This window comes from Engystomops pustulosus, chromosome 9, assembly GCF_040894005.1.
Source record: "Engystomops pustulosus chromosome 9, aEngPut4.maternal, whole genome shotgun sequence".
In the NCBI taxonomy this organism is placed as follows: domain Eukaryota; kingdom Metazoa; phylum Chordata; class Amphibia; order Anura; family Leptodactylidae; genus Engystomops; species Engystomops pustulosus.
This window is the reverse complement of record NC_092419.1, coordinates 29378723-29404164: the sequence shown is the minus strand read 5'-3', so window position 1 is coordinate 29404164 and position 25442 is coordinate 29378723. Positions and strand designations below refer to the sequence as shown.

General features: G+C 43.3%; 2 protein-coding genes across 4 annotated transcripts; both read left to right on the top strand.

Moving 5' to 3' along the window:
- LOC140076610 (uncharacterized) lies at positions 1 to 23585 on the top strand. The gene is made up of 8 exons (XM_072123213.1): positions 1 to 281; positions 7970 to 8353; positions 10874 to 10969; positions 11755 to 11877; positions 12812 to 12938; positions 13159 to 13272; positions 19356 to 19466; positions 21193 to 23585. Exons 2-8 carry the CDS (start codon positions 7976 to 7978, stop codon positions 21831 to 21833), a joined length of 1590 nt encoding a protein of 529 aa, XP_071979314.1. The 5' UTR covers positions 1 to 281; positions 7970 to 7975; the 3' UTR covers positions 21834 to 23585.
- Positions 15746 to 18949, top strand: LOC140076609 (uncharacterized). Of its 3 annotated transcripts, none has more exons than XM_072123210.1 (2): positions 15746 to 16098; positions 16549 to 18949. In XM_072123210.1, exons 1-2 carry the CDS (start codon positions 15780 to 15782, stop codon positions 18648 to 18650), a joined length of 2421 nt encoding a protein of 806 aa, XP_071979311.1. In that variant the 5' UTR covers positions 15746 to 15779; the 3' UTR covers positions 18651 to 18949. The 3 variants fall into 3 exon arrangements, with proteins under 3 accessions (XP_071979311.1, XP_071979310.1, XP_071979312.1); XM_072123209.1 differs by having other exon boundaries at positions 15746 to 18275; positions 18354 to 18947; XM_072123211.1 differs by having other exon boundaries at positions 15746 to 17893; positions 18160 to 18375.
- Positions 23586 to 25442: the final 1857 nt, after the last annotated feature.

Sequence of the window (25442 nt, the reverse complement as noted above, 5' to 3'; positions counted from 1 at the left end):
GGTCTTTTATTTGTCACTCGTATCAGTTCTTCACTCTCATTGGATACTTTTGTAATTCACGCTTCCGTTTCCGGTGTGGAGGCTCTTTGCAACGACAATACAGTGTAGAGCGCAGGAGACAGCGGGGGCTGTCCTAGAGAGGAGAGCGACAATGGAGGCAGCTTCTCTGCATGTCACTACCCGAGGGGCTGTGTGTATATCACATGTACATGAGCAGTGATTGCAGCCATAGACTCTGACAGCCTGCACCCACTGTATAGAGGAGAGTCTGCAGCCAGCAGGTGAGCTCTGGGGCTACACAACTTTTTTTGGGGGGTGCTCAGTTTTGCTTATTTGCTACATATTCAAAGCTTTATTGAATGAGCAATTGCCAGTAAGCGATTGTCTGCCATGTGTTATGCTATTATGTCCTGCAGCATATGCTTATGTGCTATAAGATCTGTTAGGGCATGCTTGGTCTTGTAGTTCTACAACCTGTTGTACCGTATGAATTGCATTAGGTGTCTGTAACTTTCACGCGTTTGCAGAATTGCAACTCCCAAACGGGCAACTGCGAATCAGCTGAATGGTTATGGGCACTATAGAAAAGGGATGGGGAAATATATAGGACAGTCCACAGGATAATGGATCACACAAAATTTGCAATTGCTATATTTTTTCTGCCAAAATATCACTAAGGTGTGCACTTTACCCCTCTCTGAGTTGATATCCAGTTGGGGTGCGCCAATTTTGTACATAGTAGATTTAGGTTTGTTTAGGCCTTAGTTGTATGAACTTTTTTAAGGGTGCGGTCACATGTAGCGCTGCGTTTACAAGGGGGCGGTCCTCGGCCCGATTGCATATGCATTTCTATGGGAATGCTTGCGATCGGTCACCAGAACACAGTGTCTTGTATTAAAACAATGTTAGGTACCATAGAAACACTTAGATGATTGGGCTAAGGACGATTTTCCATATTTGGTGATTGTTGACCGTGAAATATCAGATAAAACACACTCTAAACTCATGGGAGATCTTCTCCTATTTTCCTTCATAAGATCCATAATCTGGACACTGGCCAGGAGTCCTACATGTTCATGAAGCTCTCTGCTGCCCCTGCTGTGACCAATGCCTGAGGCAGGCTATTCCACAGATTGGAATAGTAAAAAAAAGCCCTGTCGCCTCTTGTGATTAAACCTTGTTTTCTCCAGACGGAGACAGTGCCCCCTCGTCTTTTGATTTGATTAAATCTGAAAAAAATGCTGTCAGTCATTTGGTTCGTTTACACACAGTAGTCATCGTCCTAAATAATCCTGCAGAGATTCTTAATGTTTAATGCAACAAGGAGGTTACTAAATTATAAATAATGACGCTGATTAAAGGGGATGTCATAGGGATTACTCTGCCCTCTGTATGGATGAGCAGGTTGCGGCAGGCATCCCTTTATCCTCTGGGCAATCTGTCATGAGCACTTCTCGTGTGTCTTTGTGTAGAGCGTATGAAGCTTTGTTAGAGGACACATTTCCAGTATTGATGGTGTTTCTTGTGATGTGTAATTGTGTGAGTCACCATAGGCATCCAGTAAGTGGATGAGACATATTGACTATCTGGCAGAGTGGCTGAGCGAGGTGTGGCTATAGTGGGATGGCTCTGATCTCTGCAAGAGCTTATTGCAATTGGTGGCATATAAAGAGGTCAACAGCTCGTGGATACGCTTCATTGTTCTTCCGTTCTCTCACAGAGCATGATGGAAAGATATCAGCATCCTGACCCAATTCAGAACTGGGGGACAAATGATAAAAATGTCCCTTTCTAGTGTAGGAGTCAGTTTTCTGGGATCTTTCTACAGTTCTAACTGATTCTGCTTTCCACAGTACTTGAAGGGAACCTTTCACCACATTTTCACAAATACAGCTAGTGACGGGTTCCCATAGAGCCCCATTAACCAAGTGGCATTCTCCTTTATTTAAAAAAAATTGTCTCCCTTCCATCCCTATAAGTCAACTTTATGTAATATTAGCTGGCATCAGAGAGGTGTGTCCTGCTCTGTTGGCCTCTACCATCAATTTCTCCCTATGTCTCATGCCTCTCTTCAGTGTCATGTGACCAGGGTGATGTCATCTAAGGCCCTTTACCCAGTTTGGGTAGACGGTGCACACATTGCAATGTATGTATCGGATCACATGAAATGCCTCCATGGAGGATGGAGAGAAGCAGAATTCCATGGAGGCTGCTTCGATTTCATGTGATCAGATACATACATTGGGTGGATGTTGAAAATATAACAGATAGTGATGTGTTCGCGAACCCGGCGAGTGGTGTGGAGTGGAATGGCTGGCTTAATTGAGGCTCCCTATTATATATTTAATAGGAAGCCTTATTAGTGAGTGGACCTTAATGCCCAGATGACTTGGAAGAGCCCGACTTCCCATCACTAGACCGTAGATGACGACATACTGGTCACATGACATGAAATGCCCAATGATGTAACAGAGATCTCAATGTTCCACACAGCAGTGAGACCTGTGGATCAAGAACAAGGAGTCAGGGCAGTGCAGAGATCACTATATATATATATATCTCGGATCCCATTACTATCAACTATCGACTCCCCTGCCATCAAAATCTACCTATTAGGGTTGGTCTGACGGCAGGTTGTTCATAATGTGCAAAAACCTAATCTATATTTACTTGAAGCTAAAATACCTTCTAAACTAAGCTTTACTTTATCTAACTAATATGCTAATTATCAGCTGAGTTTGCTGGTGCGTGGATTAGCCTTTACACCCACTGCCCGGAGAGGCTACTCCACGCCCCAGTAGCCTCTGCCAATAGCCAGTATATTGGGTAAAGTAAAGCTTAGTTTAGAAAGTATTTTACCTTTAAGACAATATGGATTAGGCTTTTGCAAATTAAGAGCAACCTACCATCAGATCTACCTTAAGAAGTCGATTTCTGATGCCAGGTTTCCTTTAATGAAGTATTTATTTTGGATGGGTTATTGTGCATTGGCAGGTTTCCTTTAAAAGGAAATCTACCATCAAAATAAAGCACAATAAACCAGGTCCACTTACTCATAGATCCAGCCCCCTCCCCCTGGACTCAGCACACACTGCTGGCAGGGAGCCTGGGGGATGTAAAATAATTGATTAAATAGCACTGGATTTATTCATAGGTAAAAATGACCTCCATGGGGACAGATTCCCTTTAAATATCCCTAAATTCACTTTGCTTCTTTTTCCATAGCCACTGAGAGATAACAACACTTAACATTACAGTCATATCGTAGAAAAGTAAAAGTGTTGTAATCTCAGCGCTTCCTCTGCGTGTGTGTGAAGCTATTTCCTCTCGCTGGTCATGAGGTGTCCCTCGCCGTCTGACTCCTTTAATTCCAGAGTCTTGTGATGTCTTCTCATCGGGCCTGGGGGGAAAAAAAATCTGTCTGCAGCATGAGACGCGGAGTCAGGAGTTCAGCCATATGGAACAATTTTAGCACAACACACATCCAGATAATTTGCTTATCTAAGATTAAACCTCTGGACACGTCACCATTCACTCTGAGTGTCGTATTCCCTGCCGGAATGGACGGGAAAGGTTTGGACATCTAATGTGTCTGGTATGTCGGAGCTGGCACCCGATGCTGGCGGAGTCTTGATAAGAAAAACATGAGCTGTTACAATGTGGTGTATTTTTGGACTAGAACATAATATCATTTCTATCACTCTTTTAGTTTTTAGGGTTTTTTTTTATAGCTAGTATTGCAATCTTTCATTTCCAGTGTCTACAATGGGCATCACTACTTTTAAAGGGGTTGTCTTAAAGGGAACCTGTCACCAAGGACCTCATTTTTCACTAAAGACAGATTGTAAAAGCCCATGACACCTGCAGTGCAAAAATGCCTCTCTGCCTTTAATAAGCTTTTGCATCACAATATAATTGTGTGTTATAACTTACCTTGAACCCTGACAAAATCCTTGCACCCTGACAAAGCATATGCCTTGTCTGTGTTACTCACTTCTCAGATCTTAGCCTCCACCTTTGTGCTCCTGTACAGCTCCTTCTCAGACGTCACAGCCTGGTCAGCCTGACATCAGTGGGGGAGGGACGAGCTGTACAGGAGCACAAAGGTGGAGGCAACCTACAGCTCAGACAAGTCACATGTTGTTTTTTGAAATGCATCCAAACCAAAGCCCAGCCCCTGTGACTACCCCAGGATTTTGTCAGGATGCAAGAGTAAGTTATAACACACAATTATATAGTAATGCAAATGCTTAGAAAAGGCAGAAAGGCAGATTTGCACTGCAGGTGTCATGGGCTTTTACAATCTGTCTTTAGTGAAAAATTAGGTCCCTGGTGACAGGTTCCCTTTAGGTAAGCAGCTCCTAGTGCTTCAGCAAACGCAGCAGTGTTACACTGATAGCGTTATCGTAAACCTCCGACAACGCTAGCAGACACTGCCACGCTGTACAATAGGAATGCCAGACCACGCTCAAAGTGTACCGTCGTATTCATGACTGGGTGGGACTAGGAGGCTGGCCCATGGATTGGGGGGGGGCGGTCTGGGGGAGAAGCAGCACCTTGTACCGCTCCCACTTGAAGATGTGTTCCTATTGTACAGCGCGGCAGTGTCTGCTAGAGTTATTGGAGGTTTCTGATAACGCTAGCAGTATAACACTGATGGATCGGTTGTAGCACTTGCTGCTTACTTTAGTAAGCAGGTCCTAGTTCCGTTTTTATAGGTGACAGGTCCTCTTTAAAGATTTTTCAACACGGCGGTGATGTAGCCAAGAGTTTTGAAACACTAGGGGAAGATTTTTAACATTTTCTCTGGGGGAAAAAAAATAACCCAAAAACAATCAATTCAAATCAATTTAATTCCTTAATAGATTCTTATTGCAGAAACCCGGAGGACCTGTGTTGGGAAATTTGGAACGCTAAACCACCCACAGGCCCTTATGGTTTATTGCCCCAAATCACCTTTAAGGAAGTCTTATTGTGCCTTCTATTAACCCCTAGGCGCACCACGACGTTATACTACGTCCCCGGGGCTAGATACTTAGCGCACCGGGACGTAGTATAACGTCCAGCTTCTGGGACCGGCTCACGAACGGAGCCGGTACCAGAAGCAGCGGCTGTCAGCTGTCTAGTACAGCTGACAGCCTGCGCTAACACCCGCGATCGGAGCCGGCTCCGATCGCGGGTGTTAACCCCTTACACGCCGCGGTCAAGCATGACCGCGGCGTGTAAGGGTGTTCCTGCTGTGGATCGGATCCCCCGTGCCGCTTACCGGGGGATCCGATCCTCTTCCGGGCAGCTCCGAGGACTGGCATGTGCCCCGGAGCTGCCCGGTCTCCATGGCAGCCAGATCCCTTCCGGGTCTGACTGCAAACTGTCTGAGCATGCGCAAGCTTGCTCAGACAGTTTACACTGCTCTACAATAAAATAGTATTGTAGAGCAGTGTATTGAACTTAAACCAGTGATCAGAGCATCACTGGTTTAAGTTCAAGTATGTATAAGTAAAAAAATGCAAAAACACTTAACACTACACATTAGAATAAATAAAAAATAAATACATAAAAATATAAGCCCCTAAAATGTCACTTTCCCATAAAAAACTTAATAAAGTATAAAAAACATAAAAACACAAAAAAACCCCGCATATTTGGTATTGCCGCGTCCGTAACAATCTGCATAATAAAACAGAATTGTTACTGGACCCGCACGGTAAACGCCGGAGGAAAAAAACGCAAAAAACGTTCCGAAAAAAGATAATTTTTAATTAATACCCTATAAAAAATGCTGTAAAAAGTGATTTAAAAAATTGTATGCACTCTAAAATAAGCCCACTAAAAAGAACAACTGTTCTCGCAAAAAATAAGCCCCTAACAAGATTTGTCAGCCAAAAAATAAAAAAGTTATGCATATAAAAAGATGGTGATGCTAAAATGAATAAGATTTTCTCCAAATTAGTTTTTATTCAGTACAATTGAATAAAATACACAAAACCCCCACATATTTGGTATCCCTGCGTCCGTAACAATCTGTATAATAAAACAGAATCGATATTAGATCCGCAAAGTGAACCCCGTAAAAAACAACCTAAAAAAACTCTCTCTGAAAAAGATGATTTTTTATTAATGTCCTTCAAAAATGCTCTAAAAAAAGTGATTTAAAAAAGTTACGCAATCTAAAATAAGACCACTAAAAAGAGCAATCCTTCTCGCATAAAATAAGCCCTTAAACAGATTTGTGAGGTGAAAAATAAAAAAGTTATACATATGAAAGACAGTGATGCTAAAATTAACAACAATTTTGCCAAATTACTTTTTATGCAATAAAAATGGGAAAAAAATAAAAAATCTATATAGATGAGGTCTTTTTGTAATCGTGGCGACCCATAGAATAAAAATAATATACTATTTTTATGGTATGGTAAACAGCCAAAAAAAAACCCCATAAAAATCTTCCTGAAAAGTGATGATTTTCATTTCCTCCACCAACAAAGAGTTAATAAAATCTCACCAATTAGCCTATAGATTCCCCCAAATTACGTACCAGAAAAGTGCATCTCATGTGGCAAAAGAAATAAGCCCCTATAGGTCCACAATAAAAAAAAGAAAAAAATTATAGCCTGTACAATGTGACATAGCAAATCTGATGTGGATGGCGCCTCCTTCCCTTCTATGCCCGGCCGTGCGCCCATACAGCAGGTTACCACCACATATGGGGTATCCGTGTACTCGGGAGAGATTGGGTAACAAACTTTGTGGAGCCTTTATTCATTTAATCCATTGTAAATGTTTAATTTTCCACCCAAAATGGGTGTATTGTGAAAAAATATTACAATTTGGAGATTGCACCTCCATTTTGTTTTAACCCCTATAAAACACGTAAAGCGTTAACAAACTTCTTAAAAGTGGTTTTTCATACGTTGAGGTGTGTAGTTTCCACAATGGGGTAATTTACGAGTCTCACTATTATTTAGGCCTCTCAGTGACAATTAGAAGTTGAGCAGGTCCATCTAAATACAGGTTTTGGTGATTTTACAAAAAATGTGAAAAATGATACCTAAATTCTGAGCCTCAGAACATTCTAGTAAAATATGTGGAATCTTAAAAAACCATGCCAGCATAAAGCAAACACTTGGGAAATGTAAGTTATGAATTTATTTGGGAGCTATGACTATCTGCATCAAAAGTAGAGAATTTAGAACGTTGAAAATAAAGAATTTTTCCAAATTTTTGCCAAATTTTGTTTTTTTTCATAACTAAACACAAAAGATTTCATCCAAATTTTTAAACTAATTTGAAGTACAATGTGTCACGAGAAAACAATCTCAAAATCCCCTGGATATCTCATAGCGTTCCAAAACTATAACCACTTATAGTGACACAGGTCAGATTTGAAGAATGGGGCCGCGTCCTTAAGGCCAAAAGAGGCTGCGTCCCGTAGGGGTTAAAATGAAAAACGTTTATACTTAAAGGGGTTTTCCCACTAAACGAGTTAGGCCTTATGCACAGGATAGGGCCTAACTTTCTAATCGGTGGGTGTCCGAAGAGTCCCAGCAGAGCACGAGAACAGGGGGGTTCAATGGAGATTGCCAAGTACGGTGCTCAGCTCCATAGGGATGAACGGAGCAAGGCTGGCCATGCGCGATTGGCTGCTCTGCTAATCTCAGGGAGAGAAGTACGGTCCGACAAGGGGTACATTGGACGGCGCTTGTGCGATGAATAGAGGGGGTACTGCTCCAGAAGTACTGCACAGGGAGCACTAGAGATGACTCCGATGCGCCTCATCAGACCCATCTCTAGGTAAGTATTAAGATTTGTTTGTTGTATATAGCGCCCTCAGTGGCACTTGAAAGGTGTTTTGGGACACTAAACCTCCAGCCTATAAGGACCTGTGGATGGTTTAGTGTCCCATATTGCCATGACAGGTCCTCTTTAAGCTTTGGCCTGTATTTATTTCTTGTTGATCTCTTATTTCTAGGTGGAAATGCCTCATTGTTTTGCCTATGGCTGCACCAACCATAGTGGGAAACTTCCCTCAGCGGTCTCCATGCACTCATTCCCCGAGGAGCTACCTCTTGCAGAGACCTGGGTACATCATAGCCGCACTGACGTAGGCAACGTGCAGGAGTTTGTACGGACCACCCTACTGAGGAGCCCGGGTAACTTTGTTCTTTGTTCGGAGCATTTTGATGAGGACATGTTTGAGGTGAACGGCGATTCACCTCTTATTCCCTCTGAACCAAATCACAAAAGAACAAGACAAAAACTAAAAGCAAATGCAGTTCCAACTCTCTTCTCCACTGGTGCTCCGAAACTACGCAGACAAGCGGCTCAGCACTTAAAGATCCATGAAAGAAAGCAGGTAATGATCATGTGTGCATGTAGAACAAGTGCTTAGTTTCAGGTGCATCTTTTCGGTCAATATTTAAATTGTTTTTTTTTTTTTTTTCACCAAATACTTCAGCATGTGCATGTATTGAGCATTCCTATGTACCCATCACTAATTACTATAATATATAATAAAATTAATCAAAAGTCCAGCAGCACCACACCAGTAGCTTTGTTGTAGTCCGGTGCTTGTCCCTTAAGGTCACACACCAGGCAAAATATTCCAAAAAATGAGGCTTCACTCCAAAATCTAGTGAAAAAAACTGTACTTTATTTAACCCAAGTGCGATGTTTCAGAACCTATTTCTCAATCGAGGGGTTGTGCATACATTGAAATACTAGGCCCCCTGAGACGATTGGGTGATGTAGCCTCAGCACCCCAGGGTACTTAGCATAACTTTTATAACTATATTTCCGCAATCCTGGGCTATAGAGTTATAATAAAAGAAGTACTGTGGAGACTTTAGTCGTTTCAGTAAACTCCATTGAGCGGGATTGTAGGGGGTTAAAGAGGGAGTTGGCTGAGAGTAACCAGGAAAGTCTGGAAAAGACCAGCAGTTTGTAGATGAAAGGGAGATTAGAAACTGGTCGGTAGTTAGCAGCACTGGATGGCTCTTTAGTAGTGGGGTAATAACAAACATGAGAAGTTACCACTGGGGTTAGGCACTGTACGAGATGTTTGGGGATGGGGTCACTGATGCAGGTGGTGGGCTGAGCAGATTGAATAATGCTCTTCAAACCCTTCTCTTTAGGCAGCCTATAACACCCACTAACTGCATGAAGTTTTCAACTCTTTCCTAACCCATCTGTTATCCAGCACCAGGCACCAAGCTCCAGGCTTCTCTCCAGTCCCATCCCATGCCTGGCTCAAGCAACAGCACCTCTATTTATTATATTATATTTTGTTCTATTCCCTTGTGAAGAATGGCTGGACCTTTTATATAAGCTATTTACCTCTTGTATCCCCCCTCATCCTCATAGACTGTAAGCTCTTGTGTCACTCCCTCATCCTCATAGACTGTAAGCTCTTGTGTCACACCCTCATCCTCATAGACTGTAAGCTCTTGTGTCACTCCCTCATGCTCATAGACTGTAAGCTCTTGTGTCACACCCTCATCCTCATAGACTGTAACCTCTTGTGTCACCCCCTCATCCTCATAGACTGTAACCTCTTGTGTCACCCCCTCATCCTCATAGACTGTAACCTCTTGTGTCACCCCCTCATCCTCATAGACTGTAAGCTCTTGTGTCACCCCCTCATCCTCATAGACTGTAAGCTCTTGTGTCACCCCCTCATCCTCATAGACTGTAAGCTCTTGTGTCACCCCCTCATCCTCATAGACTGTAAGCTCTTGTGTCACCCCCTCATCCTCATAGACTGTAAGCTCTTGTGTCACCCCCTCATCCTCATAGACTGTAAGCTCTTGTGTCACCCCCTCATCCTCATAGACTGTAAGCTCTTGTGTCACCCCCTCATCCTCATAGACTGTAAGCTCTTGTGTCACCCCCTCATCCTCATAGACTGTAAGCTCTTGTGTCATCCCCCTCATCCTCATAGACTGTAAGCTCTTGTGTCACCCCCTCATCCTCATAGACTGTAAGCTTTTGTGTCATCCCCTCATCCTCATAGACTGTAAGCTCTTGTGTCACCCCCTCATCCTCATAGACTGTAAGCTCTTGTGAGCAGGGCCCTCACTCCTATGGTTCCATATGACTGTGTGCACTCTGTCATGTTTTATTTTATTTGTATGTGTCCCCTATGATTTGTAAAGTGCTACGGAATATGAGGGCGCTATATAAATAAAGATCATTTTATTATTATTATTATTATTATTATTATTGTCCATCTTTCTGTTCCTTCCCGCCATCGAAAAAGTAAAGAATAAAGGTTTGCCGGAGGTTTAACAGATTTTTAACGTTTCACTTAAAAATCCCATCAACTTCAATATAAATTTTATGTCATCCGTTGTGTTCCGTTTAATCAGGGATGCGTTATCCATGCGTCTTTTGGGCGGAAAAAATTCCGGAGGCTGCAGTACTTTTCCTCCGTTTGAAAAAAAAACTGCATGGATAACAGATCCATGACAAAACTGACCATAACAGGTGACATGAACTTCACATGGATCTCAATGGGATTTTTAACTGATACATGAACCTCCATTGTTGTTTTTTTAAACAAAGGGAAGGAACGATAGTGTGAATTTAGCGTTACTAGGACACGTCAGTAGTAGATGTCCTTTTAAAGGGGTTTTCTGAGCAATAGATGTTAGTAATTGCCAGTTCTGCATTAGTAATTCCATTCTCGGTGGCTAATCTACAACCCTTATCATAAATGGCAGCTAATCTGCAGTAACCTGGACTGACCACTACTCGGAGAACGGAGCTGTCTGCTTTCTGTTCCTTTCATATATTTCGAAACATTAAACGATTTCTACAGTTTTTGTATTTTTCTTTTTTGCCATTAATATTCAATTAATTTTTTTTTTCGATTCAGCTACTGGACAATCTTCTTGAGCAGCAGAAACGACCCAGTCTAGAAGATGATCAGACGACCAGTCCATCCACGTCCCAGGATTCCGAAGCCCAGACGGTATTTGGAAAAATTCCTGCCATTTCTTGCACACCTAGTTCATGCATTGGGATATTGCTGCATAATGACTTATTTTATTCAAAAATATTATTCTATTTCTCTTCGGTGAGAGCTGTACATAGTAAGCTCGATCTCATGTGAATAGGAAATATATATTTTATATATTATATTTATATTTTTTCATTTGTGATTTATTTTTTTATTTTATTTTTTTTAAAGAAAATTTACCATTAAAATCCATCATGATAAACCCGGGACCGTGACTACGGTAATCTTCTTATATTGTAATCTATGGCTTTCTTCCTTCTTAAAATCAACTTTTACAAATATGCTAATGAACCTAAAGGGCTCTAGGGGGGGTTACCTGAGTCTCTCCTGGCTGCTGATTCACAGGCTGTTACAATGAGTTGTACATGTCTCACCCAACCTCCTGCTCTCTTAGTCCTCCCTCTACCTGTGTCATTTAGCAGCCGTAAGTGCAGTGAGAGGGAAGGGGAGACCCGCATTGCTTATTGTAACGGTCTGTGAAGCTACAGCAGGGAGGGACTTTGGTAGCCCACCACTAGGAGCCCCTCAGGCTCATTAGTATAAGTTGATTTTAGAAGGAAGGAGGCCATGGATAATAAATATAAGAAGATTACCACAGTCCCGGTGCCTGGATCTATGAGTAATGTCCCAGGTTTATCATGATGGATTTTGATCCAGTAGTTTTGCATCACAAATACAGTGATAACTGAGCGTAAAATTTTGTTGGCTGAAACATTTTCCTATCTTACATACTACAGGAGGATGACGCTGTAATTGAACGACCAAGGAAACTCCAATTATGGAGAAGACAACTGCTTCCTCTGAAGTCCCAGTTCCTAAAAGACAGATACAGCCCGGTTCCCCGAGCATTGCAAAGAAAGGTACATCCACTGCTGTGCTGCAGAATGTGTAAAATATACATATATCTTCAGATTTTATTTAGTTGGTCATATATTTGGTTAAAAAAGGTTCCCAAGTCTTCTCTTCATCGTTTTTGTAACGTACATCCCCAGACATACACATAAGGTCAAAGAGAATGCCAATCGTATCACCTTCATCTTTCAAGTAACTTATCAGTCTAAGGCCCCTTGCACACAAACATATGGGGGAACAATTTGCGGCCCACATACACGTCTATGGGACCCGGTCATGGTGTGGTGAGCACCTTGTCCAAGAAAGACATGTCCTATATTATGCCGTATTACAGTGGCGGACGCTCAGCTTTCAGTGGCTAGGGGAGGGGTGAGGAGCGTACACCCCTCCTCTTTCCGGTACCCGGCTGTATGTTCACCTGGGTGAACATACGTTTGTGTGAATGAGGCCTAAGTCTCCCAAACCCTGTTTACTTTCTAAATTTTTGCCTCCCATTATTTGGTTTTGCATTATGAGCATTATAGAGTATGCAGTTCCCCACCCCCCAATGTCATGGCTCCACAATGCACCCTCCCTAGCATCACAGAAACACTCCATTGTGGGAGGGGGCAATATTTGGGACACAAATGGAAGGAATATGAGGCAAGAAGCCATGGTTGGCTAAGCCAAAGTCAAAGAAGAGAAAAAACACATCACAGAGAGGCCAATGGGACAGTCATTTAACCTCCATATCACAATTGTTATATAAGTATAGCTCTATATAAACCAGAGATTTCCACTGTTCTAGTTGGCCATGGAAATCAATCAGACCTCAGTTGTTTTTATTTTATACACAGCCGTGGGAAAATGAAGGATGAACTCTGATTGGTTACCATGGGCCACTAGAAGAGTTCTGCTCTCAGACACTTTTGCTAATCCCCCCCCCCCCCATGCCTCTTCCAGACTCCAGCAACTCTGAATCGTATCGCCGTTTATTTCTCGGATGAAGAATGGGAAATGCTCGAGGAATGGCAGCGAGAACTCTACAAAAACATGATGAAAGAAAACTACGAAGCTTTGATATCACTTGGTAAGAAGTTCTGTTTTATGGCTGCTTCGGAAGACCACCAGATGTATGGTAACAATTGGTGTTATCCAGTATTATGATGAATGGGAGCTTACCGGAATCCTCCGGGCTAAATTGAGGACATTAAGTTTTCTCTGTTCCCAAGTCTTTATTGAAGCTGTTCAGTAATAATGATCTTTTCTTAATTTCTGTTCGTTTTAGTTTCCATTTTTTTTTCTGTTAGGTTACCCTACTGTCAATCCAAACATATTGATGAAGATCAAACAGGAGGAGATCATGCGCTACACCGATCAGTGTTCTGCAGGTGACGTGGCTCAGCCAGGCAGCGCCATGGAAGGTGAGTCTATTATAATAAATCTAAGATATAACAATCCATCATGATAAACCTGAAGGGCTCCTAGAGGTTTTACCAGAGCCCCTCTGTGCTTCAAGAAGAACTTCCTCCCTCCCACTGTGTGCTGAAACTTTCTCTGCTGCAGTGAGATTGCATAAGGTAAGAAGATGTGCTGAGGGAGCAAGGAGAAGTCAGTTTAGCATTCTGTGAATCTGCAGCACAAAGGGGCTCTGGTAACGCCACTGGGGCCCTTCAGGCCCATTAGCATGATGTTAAAAGTTGATTTTAGAAGGAAGGAGATTACCACAGTCACAGTGCCTGGATTCATGAGTAAGTGCCCCAGGTTTATCATGAAGGCTTTGTGATGGTGGATTTCCTTTAATTTAGGTCAACCACTATATATATATATATATATATTTTTTTTTTTTCCAAAACGTCCTCCATGACGGCCCACTTGGAGGATGCCCCTTGACCTCTGTAGGGACAGGAAGCAGAGAGGTTAAAAGCCTCCCCCCCGCATCCTCCCGCCAGTGTCTTCCTGTCCCTACAGAGGGCAGGCAAGAGAGGGTCTCTCTCTCCTCCAAGTGGGGGGGAGGGACGTTTTTTTCTATTTTTTATACTTACCCGGGGTTACGCCAGCCTATTGCAGGCTGTAGTTCCCCTCCGGATCGGGACCGCGGCAGGATGCTTCCTCCCTGGTCCCGGCGGATCCGGCATCCGTCCTTCACCCGCGGCCGACTCGGGCTCACGCGAGGACGCGCGGCGCCTGGGGGAGGTTCCGTTCCCAGGCGTCCTTTGCTCTCCGTGACGACTTCCGGCCGCGACCGGAAGTGGGGCCGCAGCGTCACGAAAACCACCGGCAACAGCAGATTGCCACCTGCATGGGGGATGGGCTCCCCGATAAGGTATTTAAAACATCCGGTTGTCTGTTCGGCGTCCGTTTGTGATTATACAGCGTGCTGTTGGTTGGTTGCCGTCCCAGACTTTGTTGTTATGGCTGATGAGGCAGACTTGGGCCTACTCCACCCTCCTGGTCACGTAAGTGGTGCTGTATGGCATGTTCTTATAGTATCTATGATACATAGTGAACCCCAAGTTAGTTACTTTCCTCACCTTTCCCCCTTAGGATAAGGATCAAGGGCCTAAGGGGAAAGGCAAAGAGGACAGACCTGAAAGGTCTGAGAAATCCAGCAAGTCCGACCGTACTGTGAAGAGTAGGACCTCTGCTAGGAAATGTAATATGTGTGTCCAGGTTATGCCCGAATCATACACAAAACCTATATGCAGGCCCTGTATTGATGAATTTATGCGGGGTGAAAAAGCATCATTTATGGATGAGCTAAAATCCTTTATTGAAGATAAGGTGGTAGCATCAGTGGCGTCAGCGACACAAAAAGATCCCCCTCCTAAGAAACCTAGACTGGCGGATATCCCTTCTTCTGATGAAGAAAACTATGACTCTGAGGATCCGTCCTGTTCCCTAGTGGATACTGAGGAGCAAGATTCCCAGGACATTAGTCAAAAATTGGATTCCCGTCACCTGTTTCAGATAGAAGATCTGGATAACCTCTTGAAGGCGATCCGTGAGACACTCAACATTGAAGAGGAGGTTCCCTGTATGTCTAGGGAGGACGAATTGTTCGGGGGTCTAAGGGCTAAGAAACAACGCGTCTTTCCTGTTAACGAAACCTTGAAAGGGTTAATCACGGAAGAATGGAAAGACCCAGAAAGAAAGATCCTAACTTCCAAAAGCTTTAAGAGACGCCTTGTCTTTGATCAGGAGGTCTCCAGGGTCTGGGACTCAGTCCCGAAGGTAGACGTGCAGGTGACGAAGGTGGTCAAAAAAACAGACCTTCCATTTGAGGATTCTGCACAACTCAGGGATCCCATGGACCGGAAGTCTGACGCCCTTCTTAAAAAAGCATGGGAGACGTCGATGTTTAGTTTAAAATCCAACATATCTGCTACATCCGTTGCCAGGACCCTCTACTTCTGGCTGAATGAATTGGAGTCACATATCAGAGAGGGTACTCCCAGAGCATCTCTACTGGACAGCATTCCACTCTTAAGATCTGCCACCGCGTTCTTGGCGGACGCCTCCGCCGAAGGTGTTCGCTTCGCTGCAAAAGAAGGGGCTTTAACAAATGCAGCAAGAAGAGCCTTATGGCTCAAACAGTGGGGCGGTGATATACGCTCAAAGTCCAAACTCTGCAGCATACCATTCACAGGTGATTTCGTCTTCGGCCCAGAGTTGGACGCCATCTTAGAAAAAGCCTCTGACAAGAAGAAGGGGTTTCCTGAAAACAGAGCATCTTCCAGGAAACCTTCCTTTCGCCCCTTCAAGAACCCTAAAGATTCCTTTCGTGGGAAAGGTAAACAGGGGCGCTGGAGCTACCCTAAGGGAGGCAGAGGTAGGGGGTTCCTGTTCTCTAATCCCCCAGACAACTCGGGGGGGGGGGAAGAAGCAGTGACGCCAGAGTGGGGGGGCGTCTCCTGGAATTCACCACTCAATGGACAGATATTACTTCAAACCCTTGGGTCTTGAATATTGTCAGGTCTGGTTACAGAATAGAATTCAGCACCTACCCCCCTTCAAGATTTATTTCTCCATCCCCCTCTACCTCTTCTTCTACCCATTCTCTTATTTGGCAGGAAGTTTCATCCCTCATCCATTCGGGAGTGGTGGTTCCAGTTCCTCAAGACCAAGAAAGGACGGGCTTCTATTCTCCACTGTTCCTGGTCAAAAAACCCAATGGATCGAATCGGCTGATCATAAATTTGAAATCCCTAAACAGCTTCATCACCTACAGGCGATTTCATATGGAATCGGTAAGATCCGCTACTCAGCTTATATATACCGACCACTATATGTGCACAATAGACCTTCGGGACGCCTACTACCACGTTCCAATTCACTACTCTTCTCAAAGATTCCTCAGATTTTCAGTCTTTTCTCCAGAGGGCTCTATCCTCCACTTTCAGTTTCGGGCTCTCCCCTTTGGTATTTCCTCAGCTCCGAGAGTTTTTACAAAAATCATGGCGGAGGTTGTTGCCTTCCTGAGGCTACAGAAGGTGTCTATTGTTCCATATTTAGACGACCTTCTGATTATAGGAAGAGACAGATCAGATCTTATTACCGCAAGAGATTTTACCATGAGGAAACTCTCAGATCTGGGGTGGTTAATCAACACCCAAAAGTCAGATCTGTCTCCCTCCACGCACAAAAAGTTTCTAGGAGTAATGTTAAACTCTACTCTTATGATGTCCTTTCTCCCTCAGGAAAAAGCCGACGGTCTAAGACTTCAAATCCGCTCCTTCAGAAGAAAAACCTCCATTACAGTCCGAGGAGCTATGAAGATCCTGGGTCTTCTTACGGCCTGCCTTCCATCTGTCATCTGGAGCCAGAGCCATTGTCGTACCCTACAGAGTTGGATCCTCCGTTCTTGGAACCGGAGAACCTCGGGATTGGACAAAAAGATCACCATTCCATCCTCGGTAAAAAGAGATCTGCAATGGTGGTTGGAGGTAAAGCATCTGGAAAAAGGGGTTCCTTGGCACTGCCTTCCGTGTCTTACCATCACGACCGATGCAAGCAGCCTGGGCTGGGGAGCAGTCTTCCCCTCGCATTACGCCCAGGGATCCTGGACCCCTTCACTAGCAAAGAAACCATCAAATTATCGGGAACTACGAGCCGTCTGGGAAGCCTTAAGGACCAATCCTCTTCTTCTGAAGAATCAGCACGTCCACATACTGACAGACAACACCACGGTGGTATCTTACCTGAGGCGACAAGGAGGTACAAGGTCGGTAGCTCTCTCCTCCCTGACTCGCACCATCTTTTCCTGGGCAGAAGAGAACATACTCTCTCTTTCTGCAACTCATCTGAAAGGAGTCCTGAACACGGAGGCAGACTTCCTCAGCAGGAGAGTGGTCTCTCCCAACGAATGGTGTTTAAATCAGGAAGTTTTCTGCCAGTTGACAGATCTTTGGGGCACTCCGCGAATCGACCTTTTCGCCACAAGGGAGAACTCATTGTGTCATCTATACTTCTCTCTGGAGGCAAGGGAGCCGAAGGATCGACTAGACGCTTTCAGTCACTCATGGATCGAACCTCTCTCCTACGCCTTTCCCCCTATTCCCTTGGTCGCAAGGGTCCTCAGGAAGATCCTTACGGACCAGGCAAGGGTAATACTCATCTGCCCGAACTGGCCAAAAAAGGGTTGGTACCCTCTGCTGACATCCCTGGCCATCCAGCAACCAGTGATACTGCCTCCAAGGAAGGACCTTCTGCACCAGGGTCCTATTCTGCATCCAGACCCAGAGAAGCTTCAGTTAGCAGCCTGGATCCTGAGTCCGACTTCTTAAGATCGCAGGGTCTTTCCAGAGCGGTGGTATCCACACTTAAGGCAAGTAGGAAAAAAGTTACTTTTGCCATTTATCACAAAATTTGGAAGAGATTTGTGACTTTTTGTGGGGACAATCCCCCATCTCAATCTAACCCAAATATTTTCCAGATCCTGGACTTTCTGCAGAAAGGATTGGAGTTGGGCCTATCCACTAGCACTCTGAAGGTGCAGGTCTCGGCCCTGGGCGCATTTTTCGATTTTCCCCTTGCAGACCACAGGTGGGTCAAAAGATTCATTGTAGCCTCCTCCAGAATCAGACCGCAAGTCCTTAGGAAGACCCCTACGTGGGATCTCACCCTAGTTTTAGATGCACTTTCCAGATCTCCATTTGAACCTCTGGATAGTACCAACATTAAAAACTTAACGCTAAAGACTACCCTTCTGATTGCTGTTACTACAGCCAAGAGATTGGGGGAACTTCAGGCTATTTCCATCAGAGAACCCTATATGCGCATTCTTCCTGACCGTATTATTCTTACCTTAGATCCTGGCTTCGTTCCCAAGGTGGTATCCAAATTCCACAGGGACCAGGAGATTACCCTTCCGTCCTTCTGCGAGGATCCTTCTTCTAATGAGGAAGCCTCGTGGCATCTTCTGGATGTAAGACGTGTTGTGTTAGCTTATTTGCAGGCTACAGAACCCTGGCGCAGGGATCATAACTTGTTCATTCAATTCCAGGGGAAAAATAAGGGGAAAAAAGCCTCCAAAACGTCGATAGCAAGATGGCTGAAGTTGGCTATTTCCACCTGCTACACGCTACAAGGGGAAGAGGTTCCTACCAATCTAAGGGCTCATTCCACCAGGGCTATGTCGGCCTCCTGGGCCGAGAGAAGAGGCGCATCACTTGAGCAGATCTGCAAGGCAGCCACCTGGGCCTCACCTTCGACCTTCATAAAACATTATCGCCTGGACCTACCGGGGTCTCAGGACCTCTCCTTTGGAAGGAAGGTTCTACAAGCAGTCATCCCACCCTAGAGTTTCTACTTATTTGGTAGATCTCCAAGTGGGCCGTCATGGAGGACGTTTTGGAAATGGTGAATTAGTACTCACCGGTAATTCGGTTTCCATCTAGTCCTCCATGACGGCCTATATATTTTCCCTCCCTATGTTTTGCTATACTGTAAATGTATGTGAATATTTAACATACAAATAAAATTTTTCTTTTACCTTCCTCCGGTGTAGTTATTTGGTAGACACTGGCGGGAGGATGCGGGGGGGAGGCTTTTAACCTCTCTGCTTCCTGTCCCTACAGAGGTCAAGGGGCATCCTCCAAGTGGGCCGTCATGGAGGACTAGATGGAAACCGAATTACCGGTGAGTACTAATTCACCATTTTTTTTTTGGTCACATGCTTACTTATTTATGGCTCATTCAGACAGGCGTGTCCACAAAAAAAATGCAGATATGTAATGTCAGAGTGCAGTCCCGATTTGTATCCGCATCTGATTTTCTCACATCCATATGTCATCTGTTGTTGTGTTGATCTGAATGAGCCCTTACATAGTTGGAGGTCAGTGTGCGTCTTTGGGAAGTCTTACGATGCTGATGGCTTCCGGTGTTTTGGGGGTTATATTATTAGTGGCCAAGGACCCATTGAAACACATCTTGGTGGCAATAAATTGAAACCACTGATGCCGAATGTCCAATCCTAGGTCCTTCTAATTCTGTGTTTCTATTTCAGACTATAGCAATGAGGAGGATAATGGTTTATCAAAGCTAAAGCACGGTGACGATCGCTGCTTTAAGGTTGATTTGCAATCACAAGGAGAAGTGAAGGGATACCTTCATTCATGTGAGTAAGATGTTTCTAGACCAGGGGTGATGTGTCATTACCTGGCTTTCTTGGATAATTCTGTTGAAATGAATAATGTCTACATTTTGGACACTTCTGTGCAGAACGACAGCGGTAAACTACATAGGGGACATCGACAGTCATACCATTTTTTTGGTCCAGCTCTAATCAGAATCTCAGGGGGCCATTTCCCTTAATGCATGCATTTAAAAACGCATTACAACAGCTGAAGAGATTTGCCTAATTAAACAGCTGTTAACACTTGTGTTTACAAAACTCAAATGTTAACACATTCGTTAACAATGCATTAACGGTTGCCTTTTGTAAACTGTAGCTGTTTAATTAGGCAAATCTCTTCAGCTGTCGAAATGCGTTTTTAAATGCATGCATTAAATGCGACGTGTGACTGCACCCATAGGCTCTTACAGATGCCTCTGTTACAGGGGAAAACTTGTAAAAAATTTTAAAAAAATTAAGTAAAATTGAAAAAAAAAAGTGAATGTCCTCCAGGGGACTTTTATGACCTCATGGGGGACATATAAAGTAAAACACACACAAACACAAAAATATTAATAAATATTCCTAAAAATACAATGACATTTCCCCATATAATAAAAATAAATAAATCCTTCACTACACTACAAAAAGCATTGCCATAGTCTCCCCATTTTCCAGAGACTAAACATATTATATATCAAAACAACGGGAAATAAATAGGCAATTAATTAATAATGTTCATTTGAGTTAATTTGAAAATTTTAAGTACTAGAAATTACAAAAAATGCCTTTTTTCCACTTTTATCCTCAAATAAATAAATGGAAAAAAATACTTGTATTACCTTTTTAACTAGCTTTGTCCCGAAAAAACACAGCAAAAATTTTAATGTAGAATACAAAAAAACCCAGTTATGGTCCTTAAACTGGCACTAAGCTAAAAATGCGCGGTCGCTTCACTAAGGATTTAAACTTTTATTTAATTTTACTGTATTTTTGGACCCACTAGGGTACTTTAAACCCTAGGGCAGTGATGGCGAACCTTTTGGAGACAGAGTGCCCAAACTACAACCAAAATCCACTTATTTACCATGAAATGCCAACATTTAAGCAGTAACTTATTGCTACCTTTTTTTTTCCACATCTTTCAATCATGTCGGCCCCCTGAGGCAACCAATACAGTTGAAAGAAGGAGGGCAAATTCAGACTCTTGTTGTAGCTTCCCTCTAGGATCTCTCTGCAGAGGAAGAATGTTGGGTTCAGAATGAGAACCTCTAAAGATATTGCAGTTCGGTCAACACCTTCTCACTTTTCCTGCAGTTCCAAACAGTCAATGAAGTGTTGCTTTAAAATAGCGCTGTGAGCATAAGTTGCCTTGAACTGCAGGAGGATTTGGTGGATTTGGTCCTATTTGGTGAACTCTGTCCTGGAGTGATGGTCTGAGTGCCCACAGAAATGGCTCTGAGTGCCACCTCTGGCACCCGTGCCATAGGTTCGCCACCACTGCCTTAGGGTGTCTGATCACTTCTGCCATACACTGCAATACTACAGTATTGCAGTTTATGGGAATTTTGCATTACATCTGTATTTTGCTTTGATGTATTATTATATCAAGTTGCTTCCTCTTACTACTTAATTGGTTTTTCGTTGTCCTTCCTTCAACTGTACCCAACCCAAAGCTGAGCAGTGTGTTCCAGTATAACTTGTCTATAATTTGAATGTGTTTTTGCAGATAACCTTCCTCTTGTTACAAGTATCGAAGACGGGAAACTGAACGGCCAAGTAGAGCCTCTGTCCATGGCGTACACGCTCTCACATTGTTTCTCTGATGGTATCAATGGTGAATTATATCCGGCATCCAAATGGAGGGCAAGAAATATATCAACCAATGGTTTCACTAATCTCCCCACTGACGAAAGGACTCTGAGTCCTATCACGACGGTACAGCAGGTGGACAGTCAGTACACCTGGTTCTTTTGTGACAAAAATCTTTCCTGCACGGACTTGACATCTAAACAGGTCAAATCTGTGGAGCCGCGGCCATACAAGTGTTCAGAGTGCGACAAGAGCTTTACCGTAAAATCCAACCTGATCAAGCATCACCGTATCCACACCGGGGAGAGGCCGTACAAATGCTCGCTTTGCTCCAAAAGCTTCAGTCGCAACTCGCACCTCATCACCCACCAGCGAACACACACAGGGGAGAGGCCTTACAAGTGCAACGAGTGCGACAAGAGCTTTATCCAAAACTCGGTGCTGATCCAACACCAAAGGATCCACACAGGGGAGAGACCATTCAAATGTGACGAATGCAATAAAAGCTTCAGCCAGAAGTCTTGTCTCATACGTCACCAGAGGACTCACTCGAGATGAGGCCACGAAATGCAGGGTTTTCTATAGAATTTGGTCTTTTGGAAGTTGAGGACCTACCAAAGACCTAAACCAAATAGATTTTCGTGGGAAACAAGCAATAAAACAGGATTTGTGCGACAAGTTATACCGCAAACCTGTTATATGGTACCCCTTATCTGCTGCCACTACGGAAACATGTCTTTTAAACACTAAGCGAGACGGTTTTCTAGGATTATAACAAACTGTTCTGTTTGTTTCAAAATTAGCGCCACATTTTTGCCGTGGGTTGTGTTGGGTTTTGCAGTGAAGTGTTGACATTGGTGGAAGATCCTCTTCAAAGGAAACCTACCATGAGGAATTTACCTATTTAGGTAGATCTGATGGTAGGTTCCTCCTAACATCATAAGCCCTAAACTATCTTTCCCTAATCCTTTAATACGTGATTGAAAATTTATCTAACTAATATGTAAATCTTTGCAGAGGCTATTGGGGTTTGGAGTAGACTCTCCGAGCTGTGGGAGCATAAGCTACTCCATTCAACAGATGCCTCTGCTGTCCCAGCTCCTTCCGTATCCTCGTCCCGCTGCTGCATTCATGCCGCTGGCATCTTCAAACCCTGCGCATGCGCAGTACCTCCTTCATTGCTGACGGCTGCCAAGATTCACGTATGCGCTAAGCAGACAGCGTGCAAAGTGCACAAGTAGGTGGGACGTTATGGGCTACTGGGGCACGGAGTAGCCGTTGCTCACAAAGCCTGGATAGGCTGCTCCACGCCCCAGTAGCCTTTGCAAAAAAATTGCATATTAGTTACATAACGTTTAGATCAGGTAAAGGATTATAAAAAGATGGTTTAGGGCTTAGGCTAGGTTCACATCACGTTTATGGTATACGCCCCATATACTTCCATTTGGTCCGTATACAACATATCTGGTGTAAAAGACAGGATGGTAATATGTTACAAGCTACGTTTTTCTAACCTCCGCATACGTCACTCAGCAGGTGGAGGGGGACGTCTGACATGTCGCTGTACATGTAAGGACAGTAACATAACTGGGAAGACCCCTAACATTGGCATCAGCCAATCACCAGCTACTGCCATTGGTCACTCCTCCCTCCAGATTCAGGTGAGAGGACAAATCACAGGGCAACGTATCTGACGTGTCCTTACAACGTATGGGAAAATAACGTGTTGTGAACCCAGTCTTGACATGTAAGGAGGAACCTTAACAGATGATTTATAAATTGATTCCTGATGATAGGTTTCTACCAACCACTGCCCTCGACGGTGTTTGGTCTGACGAACTCGCTCCATGCGTTTGGTGTATTTACTGAACTGAATCGAGAATCTCTGAACTGAACTTTTAGCTTCCGTGCAGTGAATACACCAAACACACAGAGCGAGTTTGTTGGACCAAGTTCACTCGTGGGCAAAGGGCTTAAAGGTACTTTTCCAAGGGGTTATACTTGAAGAAAAATGTGTGGTTCTTAAAAAAAAAAAAAGTCCTCTACATCTCAAACCATTGAATTGTCTGACAAGAGCACTTGGTTTATCCCCCTATTGTATTGGATGGGATATGCTCAGAATTTAAGTCATACTGTAAACACTATGCAATGCGCTTACTATTTAATTGCATATGAAGATATGTATTGTTCCTATAAAATTAGAGGAACCTGTTCTAGGGGTCGTGACCAAATATAGACAACCAGTGACCGCTTTTGGCACCTGTTTAAAGGAAACCTACCATGAGGAATCTACTGTCAGAAGTGGATGTGATGGTAGATTCATCCTGCTGCCTCTGCCATAATGTGTAATGTAATAATCCAGGCACCTAGTTTGTTAAACTTTTATTTTAGTAATATGTAAATTAACTGCAGAGACTACTGGGTACAGAAGCCTCTGCAGGTAATTTACATATAACTCAAATAAAGTTTTTAACAAATTAGGTTCCTGGATTATTAAATTACAGATTAGGGCTGAGGCAGCAGGAGGAATCTACTATCACATCTACTTCTGATAGCAGATTCCTCATGGGAGGTTTCCTTTAAAAGATGTGCAATACATTCATCTACAGCGCATCTTTTTGGTGTCCATTAATAATTTGATGCTGAAACGTTGGGTTCCAGCATATAAAAACAAAGGTTGGGAATGACGGCTTTCAACCAAACTCAACCAAAAAAAAAGCCTGAAATCTTATTTATGCAATTTAAGGAGTTGAACTCTTGAACATATTGCTATCGGATTTGAAAGTATTTTTTATTATTGGTTTTTAACTATTGCTGATGTTTACAAGGAAATATTCAGTGTTCCCGCTTTTATGACAGTTTCAGTGTTTTTGCTAAAAACATTGCATCTTTTTATTAGTATTCTTTTGACAAATGCAAAGTAGTCATACTTGCAGGATTCCTATATGTTACTAGCAGCTATACAAACTAACTTGCCTAGACATAAAATATGTAAAAAAAAAAAAAAAAGTAGCGTAATGTTAGCAGACGGCTGGCCCTTTGGCCTTCTGGAATATGTGCACAACACCGGTGTTACTGTCCTACATTCATGGTAGCTTAATAACACATCAGTATCACACATCATGTATTCTTTTTATTTATTTTTTTTACGCTTCTTTACTGGATTATTGCTAGTCTAAAACAGTGCTGTCATCTCGTACATACCGAGAATAAATATACTATTAACTCTTTTTCCAATATTCATCAAGCCATAGTTTTTATAGAACTGTGGTCAATAATGACCCTCAACTTAAAGAAAACCTTCCATTTGATTTGATGCATTATAAAGCAAACATACCCTGAGAATGCTGCAGCTACACTGATGCAGCATCATATCTTGGTTAATCCCTGTGCTGAGTGGTTTTGCTGAAAAAACAGATATAACATTCATTGTTAGACAGACTGGCCAACATAAACACATTACACAAGGGAGCTTGGAATTACAAATGGAGGTTGGTCAAGACCTGACAGGGAGAGCAGTGATTGCATTATATTCTCCTGCAGAGAAAAACTCACGTGCTAGGAGAAGCGCTGAAGGAGCCATAAAAGTGACAAAGCTTCATTATCATAATGTTATATCTGTTTTAGCAGCAAAACCACTACGCACAGGGATTAACCAAAATATGATCCTGCATCAGTGTAGCTACTGCATTCTCAAGGTATGTTTGCTTCATAATGCATCAAATAATAGATACTGGCACCGAGACTGTGGTACGCATCTTGGGCTATCTACGGCCACCTTCCTTCTAAAATCAACTTTTAATTTTAACGAATTTTAAAATTATGTTAATGAGCCAGAAATGGAGGCTTACCCAGTGTGCACTGAAACTTTCTCTGCTGCAGTTAGATGACTTTTAGGCGGGGGGATGGGTAAGTGCTGATGAAGCAGGGGGGAGGGTTATACAGTGTTACAGCCTGTGAAGCCAGAGCAGCGAGAGCCATTCTGGGTCATTCGTATAATTTTAAAAACTGATATTAGAAGGAAGGAGGTGATGGGTTTAAAATATAAGGGGATTACCACAGTCACGGTGCCTTGTTTTTTGATGGTAGATTTTTTTTTTCAAGGGGATTCATAGGAATAGGGGGGCACCCTGTTATGGCTTGAGCAAGGATGGCAAAAATTGAAAG

Excerpts from the sequence above, each read along its gene's own strand:
- LOC140076610 (XM_072123213.1), top strand. The coding sequence starts at position 7,976 with ATGCCTCATTGTTTTGCCTATGGCTGCACCAACCATAGTGGGAAACTT. Across the intron at positions 11,878-12,811 it reads CCCGAGCATTGCAAAGAAAG|ACTCCAGCAACTCTGAATCG; the intron begins GTACATCCACTG and ends TGCCTCTTCCAG. Across the intron at positions 13,273-19,355 it reads GCCAGGCAGCGCCATGGAAG|ACTATAGCAATGAGGAGGAT; the intron begins GTGAGTCTATTA and ends TTTCTATTTCAG.
- LOC140076609 (XM_072123209.1), top strand. The coding sequence starts at position 15,780 with ATGGACAGATATTACTTCAAACCCTTGGGTCTTGAATATTGTCAGGTC. Across the intron at positions 18,276-18,353 it reads CCTCGTGGCATCTTCTGGAT|GGGAAAAATAAGGGGAAAAA; the intron begins GTAAGACGTGTT and ends ATTCAATTCCAG.